General features: G+C 39.9%; 1 protein-coding gene across 2 annotated transcripts; it reads right to left on the reverse strand.

Annotated features, from left to right (window-relative positions):
- Window positions 1–2,476: 2,476 nt before the first annotated feature.
- On the reverse strand, window positions 2,477–8,062 carry SPTSSB (serine palmitoyltransferase small subunit B). Of its 2 annotated transcripts, none has more exons than XM_088452305.1 (3): window positions 7,733–8,062; window positions 5,401–5,479; window positions 2,477–3,206 (listed from the first exon to the last, which is right to left on the reverse strand). In XM_088452305.1, the coding sequence occupies exon 3, from the start codon at window positions 3,178–3,180 to the stop codon at window positions 2,938–2,940; it is 243 nt and encodes an 80-aa protein (XP_088308431.1). In that variant the 5' UTR covers window positions 3,181–3,206; window positions 5,401–5,479; window positions 7,733–8,062; the 3' UTR covers window positions 2,477–2,937. The 2 variants fall into 2 exon arrangements, with proteins under 2 accessions (XP_088308431.1, XP_088308432.1); XM_088452306.1 differs by lacking the exon at window positions 7,733–8,062 and adding an exon at window positions 7,651–7,713.
- Window positions 8,063–10,504: the final 2,442 nt, after the last annotated feature.

Genomic DNA, 10,504 nt, shown 5'->3' on the forward strand with positions numbered 1-10,504 from the left:
CTCCCTAATTCACCTCTCTGGCATTGTCTAAGTTCTATAACTTTTCGCATGCAGTCTCTCATTCTTTTATGTGCATACTTAAGCTCTTGTTGCATTACTGGTTTCAGTTCACATGTTGTATTGTTATATTTTTGACAAGCCAATCCTAAATTTATAATGTGCGATTCTTTTGCACAGTGTGTTGGAAAACAAACTGCATCCCGGCTCCATGGATGGAACTAGGACACAATGTCCAATATTGATTTTACGGTTAGGGATGCTTACCTAGTCAATGAAAAACTGCATTGTCGAAATGTAAATTGTCATTCACAATGTCGACATTCTGGCCAGAGCCAGCAACCTATGCAAAAGCCTAGAGGCATTTGGAATGCTTAGGGACAGTGCTCGGTTCCTCGACCTCTCATTAACTATGACGTAATGTACTGGGCCAAAATGTATTTTCCATAAGATAAGTTTTATTCTAAAGTCCCCTTTGAGTGCCCTCTTTTCTAAATACACACACACACACATACATACATATACATGTGTGTGTATATATATATATATATATATATATATATATATACACACACACACACACACACACACACACAGAGCCGTAACTAGACTTTTTGGTGCCTTGTGCCAGAAAGAGCATCGGGGCACCCCCTATAGTTGAAATAGGGACAGAACACACCTGAAAAAAGGGCATGGCCTCATTGGGAAGGGCCAGAAGATGCTACGAGTGACAGCATATTGAAAACTAATTTTATATTATATATATTAGTTTTTCTATAGCTCCATACCATGTAGCTTCACCCACAGTTCCTGAACCTATTTATCCAGAAAAATAGCCCTCCCTAGTGGCATTCCAAGCCTATGGCCGGCGTAGGTCACCCCCATTTTCTGGAAAAGACAAGACCAGGGTCTGCGCCTGTGGATGCAGATTTCCTGGTCTCGCAAGCTGCCAGGACCCGGTCAGGCTGTGGTAAGCTTCAGCTACCACAGCCTGGCCAATGGGGCAACCATCACGACTGATGGTCTGCAAGGATGTGCGTTTCCTACAGTCATCTCCTGCTGCATTTGCAATTTAGATGGATGGAATTGCACTGCCACCTGTGTGCCATCTCTAAATCAGGCTCCAAAACACCCAGAGTGTTTTCCTGCACATTGTTATATTGACGGTCATCACAGTGGCCACACCCAGTTCTGGCAACACATTCTCTCCTCCAGAGGGACAAATCAAGACTATTCTAGAGAATACAGACCAATAAGTATGCAAAACTTTATTTTTATATAAAATTTTATTAACAAGATTATATTATAACACACACATTAAACAGTGCAAGCAAAGAAGACATTTTATACTCATTCTAATGGAGAGAGTAGTGATTGTTTAGAATAAACTCAAAAACCATGTCAGCTCCTAAATCACTTTTTTTTTTTAAATGTTTTATAGTGCATATGCACAGGAAAATACAGTGTGTGTAATAATTTTTTTTTTTTTTTGCTGGTTACTTCACTTAGTATTGCATTTACCGTGGAAGGGAGAGCTTACAGTTGTGTACTTTCCAGAATTGCGCACAGGAGTACCCGGAGCAAGGCTGTTACAAGAGCTCACACTTAACTGAATTTCCCTCTTAATGTACTTTTTTTTTTTATACATTTTACACATATTTTCCATGTGGTGTGCTTTTACCAATTCAATGTAATATACTGGTAGCACATAGTAATGGATGAGAAGTACATGCGGTATTTTAAAAATTGAACTCAATGGTCAGAACCAGCACTTAAAAATCCATTCATTCTATCTTGAATACACTTTTCAGGTGTTAGCAGCTGAAAAGTGCATTAACAGCACATTGGTGTGAAAGAGTTCTTAGCCTAGGCAGGGACAGATTTCAGAAGCGCACTCTAAAGTGCTCTGTTTGGGTCATCAACTGGGTGTAGCCAAAAGTTATTTCACAGTATAGGTAAATTATATTATTGGAGATAAAAAATAAATAAAAAAAATAAAAAAACTAGAAGTCCTTTTATGCTGAGCAAAATATATTGTGTTAGGACATATTGTGTGGCAGTAAACACACACACAACGTACACAAAGTTTGTGGCAAAGTAACTGTTCCAAAGTTGTGTGCATACTAATAGACAAGAATATCAGTTCTCTAGGTTGCGTAGTTTTTCACCCAAACTGTGAGATCAGTGCACTCTGGTCCCCAGATTCAAACTCTGCAGCATAGGCTGGAGCTACCTTACAAAGGACGTCAGTTTATTGGAGGGATGGCTGCTAGGGGCCAAAGCTTTAATTATTCTTTAAGACGCTGTTAGGAGTATTTCCACGTTTCAATAAAAGATGTATTGTCAACAATCCTGCTATCACTGAAGTACCAGTATGATTATTAGCCATCACCTACAGTGACAATAATATTAACAGAATATCAAGCCTCTGGAACCCAGCTCAGCTACATACTCGCATATTAAAAACACTAGACAGGTATATAAATAATACACTTTATTTGCACAAAATAGATAAGGTTTAAAAAAAGAAAATATAACGTACATGCATAAAGCAAAACGTCTGGCGCTGAAATCCCATTATCTTGCATTTAATTTCTGGGTGGCAAATGCTGTTTCCAATAAAGTTTTTAATTTTTTTCTTTTTAGAGGAATCGCCAGAAATATACCAAGCAATACTGCTTGTTGTACTACAGGTATATTCAGGATTAGGGATAAGGCATTTTTTGCAGTTAAGACTTCAGGTTAATACATTTTCAAAGACTAATACATGATAAAATAATAATATGATCAATAGAATCTTACATTCAAGAGTCTACCACAGAACAAATACTTGTAAACCTCTGTGATTCCTGCCATTGTGAATGTACCCAAATTGAGAAAGCAGCACGTCCTATGAACAAACAAGTGGAAACATTCACCAACACACTTGAATAGAAAGGGTCAGCTCATTAGAGCAACAGTACTTTCATGCTGCCCTCCAACTATTCCAGAGAAGAACTCCACAGCCAGGCACATGTGAATCGGGATGAAGATGTAGGAGCTGTATATCACCATAGCAATAGCTGCCAATAATATAGTATTAAAAATGGTCTGCTCCCAGGGTTCCAGCACATAGCTGCATGTTATAAGGAGATACTGGTAGTATAGCCAGGAAAGATAATCTTTTATGTGCTTTACATCCATGTTAATTGAGGTTTGCAACTGCAAGCCTAAAACAGAGAAACAAATCTATTACTCAGCAATCAGCATAAAGTCTTCCATTACTATAGCAACTAGTAAGTTATAAAAGATTACAGTAATAACTGATTTACAGTAAACATTACATAAGCACTTTGTGGTCTATTTACTAAGCAGTGTTAGGAGACAGAATGAAAAGTGATAAGGTGCCAACCAATCAGCTCCCAACTGTAATTTTTCAAACACAGCCTGTGAGATGGCAGGTAGGAGCTGATTGGCTGGCACCTTATCACTTTTCACTCTGTCTCCTAACACTGCTTAGTAAATAGACCCTTATGTTTGTGTGCTGTCTATTTATTGGTAGGAAACTAGTGCTGCAATTTCACTGCTGGTGGCTGCTATCCTTACCACACCACCACATTGTGGTTGCTGTGGAAGAATATCTGGCATACTATGCCCATGTACTTGCATAGCAGCCTTATAGGACCTAATTTCACCTACTGAATGGCCAGTACTTTGTTCAGTGAGCCTTCAGTCCACTATGGCTATAAAAAAGCTACCAGGACATGTGCAGGTAAAATGCCTAGACCAGAGGTTCCCAAACTCTGTCATTGTAGTCCTGGTTTTAAGGATATCCATGTGACTTAAATAGTACCTCAGTAAATATTATTTAACCATCTAGTCTCATCTCAAGCATGATTATCCTTAAAACTGGGACTTTAATGGTGGAGTTTGGGAGCCTCTGGCCTAGACCATCGATCATAAATTTCAGCTTCGATAGTCTGCCGAAGAAGCTGATCAACTATTGATCACTGCTTAAAGGACAATCATTGCAGGTTAAATATAAAAAAATGGAAGCTTTGGATGAAATTTTTGTTCTATAGAGAAAGGGTACGGCTGTAGTGCTCCTTCACATTCTTTCACTACATATTGTTGTTAGACTATGAAAGCTTTCTAGACTGTATTATTTTGATCCAAGAAACCTGAAGTGCTGGTTTCAGAACAAAGGACAGTATTACTGAGCAGGTTCAACCTAATTCCTACACTACTGGTATCTTAGGAGACAGATAGTCACAAAACACATACAAGTCACATATATCATAAACCACTGCAAACATTGTGAATACACTACATCTGCTTTTTGTGTACCGGATGGGTGGGTTGTAGTGCAGGATTAAGTGAACACAATATATCAATCATATTATGTAGGCTGCACAGTAAATAGCACCTGCAAAATTCCACAAGTCACACACATTCCCATTCTTTAGGGCAGATTAGTTGTAAAATATTTTCTACATTAAGAAATAACAGCATTGATAACTTTAATTATTGATTTTTGTTTTGTGCAGCATTAACATTCAACTCATGTTCTTCTAGAGAATTCCAGTCCCACTCTCAGGTATATTAATACTTCTTCATTTCATATCAATGATCTAGGCCAGTAGTTTACAACTCCATTCCTTAAATACCCACAAAAAGTCATGTTTTCAGGATTTCTGTCTGTGAAAACAGCTGGGGTATTACGGACCAAAAAATAAAATAAAAAAAATGTACTGACACACCAGAGCATGAGTAAAAGAAATCCATTCAAGATGACCTATTGGGGGTATTTGAATGTTTAGTTATAAAAAACACTGCCCTAGACCATTTATCAGAACCCCAAAAGTCCATATATCCACTGCTAACATTAACAGATGACCTAGTAGGTACTATGTATGTGTGTATGCATTAAAATTAATATTTAAAAAGGTAACAGGTTGAGTCTCCCATATCCAAATATTCCGAAATACGGAATATTCCGAAATATAGAATTTTTTTAGCATGACAGATAGTGAAACCTTTGCTTTTTGATGGTTCAATGTACATTAACCTTGCTTAAAGCACAAATTACACATATTGTATACAATTACCTTCAGGCTTTGTGTATAAGGTGTATATGAAACATAAATGAATTTCATGTATGTACACAAACTTTGAGCCACAAAATTATTGAAAATATTGTATAAAATTACCTGCAGACTGTGTGTATAAGGTGTATATAGAACATAAAAGCATACTGTGCTTAGATTTGGGTCTCTTTCCCAAGATATTTAATTATATTATGCAAATATTCCAAAATACGGAATATTCCGATATCCAAAATACCCCTGGTCCCGAGCATTTTGGATATGGGAGACTCAACCTGTAGTACATTTAATACTAGCGTAACTAATAAAAACTACTCACCTGTAAAATTATTAAATGTTCATTAAAAGTTGTCAGAATCCAACAAGGTTTTCAAGAAAGCAAATTGTACTTTCAGCACCTGAAAAAGTATTTTTACTGTTTTAATAAAAAAAATGTTTCAATTCCAAACACAGAATTGTCATCTGCAATAAATGACTGAACAGTAAGTTTTAATGTAGTGTTTGAATAATTACAGCAAGTGGCCAAGCACCTAAGCTCATAATTATATCCTTAAAATTATAGTTACCACAGATAGTCTTAACAATTCAGATAAAACACTTAGGGGTCTATGTATCAATTGCGGTACTGCCACGATTATTATCGGTCCAACTCACAGGGGATATTTTTATGTTTAGTGAAAATATCCTCGCTATGTACAAAGGGGAACTCACAGGCACAGCGATTGTGGTAACCTCTGTCGACGTGAGATATAACCCCCAGCAAATTGTGGAAATCTTTCACAGACTTCCCCGGGGGAAGCTGACCCTGCGCATGGTATCAGCTTCCGGAGCCGGCCAGGGGCTGCAAGAGAGACATCGAGAGAGCTCTCTCCTGCACCTGGAGCCTCCATTTGCTTACAGTAGTTTACACCATCTGAAAATGGTGTAAACTACCGGGGCCAAGCTCCGAAAAGCTTGCCTTTTGGAGCATTGTACATAGGTGTCAAATCATAGTCTCCATTGATAATAATGGGGACTGCGATCTGCAGCGCTAATTAGCACTTTGCCAGAGATTTCTGTGAAATCTCCTGCATTGTGCTTTTAGTACATATGTTCACTACATGAAATTATGCAGCAACTACAGTTTCTGCATAATTGTATGTATCCAACAGGTTGTTACATAGGACCCTAAAAGCTAGTCTGAATTATACATTTTTGTAGACACAAACTAAGTTCATTATCCAGTAGAACATGGATGGAAAACAACCCAGTCACTCCATATATTATTGCATATTTATAATGCTAAAACAATATTAAAGGCATACACAATTCAATGACAAATGGATAAAAACATTGAACCAAAAGATTAGGGGGGGGGAATGTAGTCTGGATGCCAACGGTCTAATTGCCGACCGCCGGCTTCCAGACTGCTTAATCCCAGCAAGGGTTGAATGACAGGCGCCTAAATCTAGACGCCAGTCATTTTACCGACGCCGGGAGACCAGCGTCCGGCATCCTGATCGAAGTGATGCTGGGCGCCACAGTGGACAGCCGTGTGGGTTAGGTTTAGGGCTCCCGTGGGGGACTTGGGTTTAGGCGGCGGGGAAGGGGGGGGTTAGGTTTAGGCACAGGGGGAAGGTGAGGGTCAGGTTAGGTTAGTTGATTTCCTCCTTTGTCGGGTAGCCGCTGTTGGGAATTGCGGCCGGTGGTAATAGGGGCCTATTTATCAAAGCTGGGAGAGAGATAACATTGTGAGAGATAAAGTACTAACCAATCAGCTTCCAATTTAAATTTTGCAGGCTGCGTTTTAATAATGATAGCTAGGAGCTGATTAGTTGGCGATTTATTTGTTACAATTTACTCTCTCCCAGCTTTGATACATAGGGCCCATAATGTTCGATACGCTCATAAAACAAACCTTGTCTGTCCACAATTCACAGAGAATGTGAGCGAAACTCAAATGAGTAAAATAGTATTTGCATACCAGACAACTTGAAAAACAAGTTGATCAAAATCTTGAAAAGCTGGATGCATGTGTTACAATGTAAGCTTGGCAAAGCCTCAACAAAACATTGCTACAACCCAACTACTTTACATAACGAGATAACACAGAAATTATAAATATATTATACATATATTTCCAGTTTAAAAAACAAAAAAAAACAAAACACATTTGGATAAACACAGTCACATAGGTCATTTACATGTTGCATTCTAATCAATTTCCAAGAACACCTGTGAGTTTTCACTATGCTGGAATACAGTATACAAGGGAACCAATTACAATATGTATAATTCTTAGGGACCTGGGACCTGCATGGTCTGATCTGGTAAACAATAATACTTAAATGGATTAAGGTTAGTATAGACATGCACACAATATACCCCACCAAACTAAATGTAACCAAACCAGTTTATATGCTTTTTAATGCTGAGGTTCCAAGCTCTGTGCATGATTAAAATGTACTAGTGGATGGCACCAAGGTAATACTATAATCAAATGAATACATGTAGCAATGCATATTTATAGTTTTAGACACAATGCTGTGAGCTCATCTTTAAATAATTGTATATAACATTTTAATTTTACATCCAACTGTTGAAGCCGTTTGGAGCAGGCTCACATCCCCAGACACTACACATGAGCTAATTTCCACATGAAAAGACCTCACCTCTGAGCTCCCAGTGGTAAATGGTAAACTGCTGATTGCAGATCTGGTCCAGAGGATGAATGCAGGTACAGGCACAGCAGACTGGGACAGATCTCCTGCTCAGGTGTGTCTGCCCCTCCCAGTTTCCTTTTGCTAAACAAAACCCTCCCATATAGAAAACCTGAATCCCATGATTAATGATTGACAGAATGAAACCAGTATACATAAATCAAATATTCATCTATGATACTGTATGTTAGCAATTGTTTAGGAAAGTGCAGGGAATATCTGAGTACTGGGACCAGCGTAGTCCATATGGGAGACAGTGAAGGAATGTAGCATCTATTCCCTTTGCAATGCTGATAGTAACTGAAGCTCTTGTCCGTCCTTATGTTAGTGCTGAAACACAGTGTCACTGCTCTCTAGTTAGCAGCCTCAAATCATTCCTCTGCTTGCCATACATGCCCTCCCAGAGTATGTGCGGGAAAGGTGCAGTTGGTGTGTACGTTTCTATTGTTCATTAGTAAAAGTAAGTAAAGGTTAACTTCATGTTAAATACCTTTATGATTTACTGCTGCGCTTGTTTGTTTCTATCTTCCTATTATACATACTGTATTCCTCTGCATAAGTATCATAATATAGAGAAGGTGCTTATAAACAAAACAATTTAGGATTTAGACCCACAGAGGATTTATATATACTGTAAATATAAATAATTCCAGTTTCCGACATTCACATTGCAAAAAATGAATAAAATACTTAGGAGCTCTATCTAACGGCCCCCATACACTAACAAGTGATTGGGGCAATTCGCCGATCCCCAGATATCGGGGTTGGCGCAACGGTGAACATGATGGATTTCACTGATTTGCCGATCTCGACGAAAACACTGAGATTAGCAAATCAGGGACTATTAACATATGGATTTTGACAGATCCTCGATGGATCTGTGATCATTGATGGCTACCGTTCAGCATTTCCAACCGGCAGATCAGCGTTTCAGTCGGGGGATTGGGCAATCTGTCTGTAGATGTATGGTCCCCATTAACTCATGGGTAAACCATGGATACTTACTGGCAGAAAGAAATGGCACTCCAGGTTTTTTATGCCTTATCTCCCCCATACTGACCTGCACACACACATAGAGCACTCTGCCTTTAAAGAAGGGAGTTTCCACGTTCAAACAATGTGCCCCCTTAGTAGTTATTGTCTGGTGACCACCTGCACAAAAAATAAAATGCTCCACAGATGGTAAGGGGCCTAAAACTCACATCTCCTACATCATTGTGCCTTATAACTAGGGATGTGCGCAGGACCATTTTTGCAGGATTTGGATTTGGCTCTGATTCGTCATCCGCCTTTGGATTTGGATTTACCAAACCTGCCGTGACTGGCTTTGGCTTTGGCTTTGGACTTTTTACAAAAATTGACAAAAAAAGCTAAAATCACATAATTTGGGCTTTTTTTGTGTTCCTAGAGTATTATTAACCTCAATAACATTAATTTCCAGTCATTTACAGTCAATTTAAACCACCTCACAGCTTATAATATTGTTTTCACCATTATTGGCCAAAGGTTGCAGTGAGCTAACTGGTCACTAAGCGACAGAGCAGTGGCGCAGACACCACAGAGTCACAGGACCTCATTTAGAGTCGGTCATTGCGGCCGCACGGTCGTACGCCACCGATGTTCGCTAAACTGCGCATGCGTAAAATTCGCAATGCGCGTGCGCAAACTAGCTATTACGATCAGAAATTTCTCTCTCCTTCAACTTGGCCAGGTCGTTAGTTTGAGTGACAGGATGAGGCGTTTTTGGGTGGTAACAGAGGAAGGTGCTTGTGAACGGGGGGGTGGAGATCCGAACGCAGGCATGCCTGACTATGCAAACGGCGTTTTATGGGAGTGCATAATTAACTAAGTAGTGTCATGGCACATGTGACATGGGAGGTTTTTACACTGACTTGATCGTAGTGCTTAAGAGAGGGTATGGTCAACCTTAAGCTCTACGACCAGCTCCGATGGTTCCCGATGGTCTCGATTAATCCTTATATGCCCGGAGATGACGTGTAATGTGAACGAAAAGGGGGCGTATTTTTAGTCTTACGGCTGCATACTCACCTAGCTCGTCCAGCTAACGATCCCATCTTAACGACGCAACTTGCGAGCGCTTCATTTGCATATCCGGCCCCTTTTACCTTACAACCGTGCGGCCGCAACGACCGACTCTGAATGAGGTCCACAGTGCTTGTATACACAGAGAGCTATGGCCCACAAAGTCACGGTGCTTGTATACACAGAGAGCTAAGGCCCACAAAGTCACGGTGCTTGTATACACAGAGAGCTAAGGCCCACAAAGTCACAGTGCTTGTATACAGAGAGAGCTAAGGCCCACAAAGTCACGGTGTTTGTGTACAGAGAGAGCTAAGGCCCACAAAGTCACGGTGCTTGTATACACAGAGAGCTAAGGCCTACAATGTTACAGTGCTTGTATACACAGTGAGCTAAGGTCCACAAAGTCACGGTGCTTGTATACATAGAGGGCTAAGGCTAACAAAGTCACGGTGCTTGTATACACAGAGAGCTAAGGCCTACAAAAATTCACAGTGCTTGTATACACAGAGAGCTAAGCCCACAAAGTCACGGTGCTTGTATACAGAGAGAGCTAAGGCCCACAAAGTCACGGTGCTTGTATACGCAGAGAGCTAAGGCCCACAAAGTCACAGTGCTTGTATACATAGAGGGCTAAGGCCCACAAAGTCACGGTGCTTGTATACACAGAGAGCTAAGGCCTAC

This window comes from Taudactylus pleione, unplaced genomic scaffold, assembly GCF_031769625.1.
Source record: "Taudactylus pleione unplaced genomic scaffold, aTauple2 ptg000037l, whole genome shotgun sequence".
Classification (NCBI taxonomy): domain Eukaryota; kingdom Metazoa; phylum Chordata; class Amphibia; order Anura; family Myobatrachidae; genus Taudactylus; species Taudactylus pleione.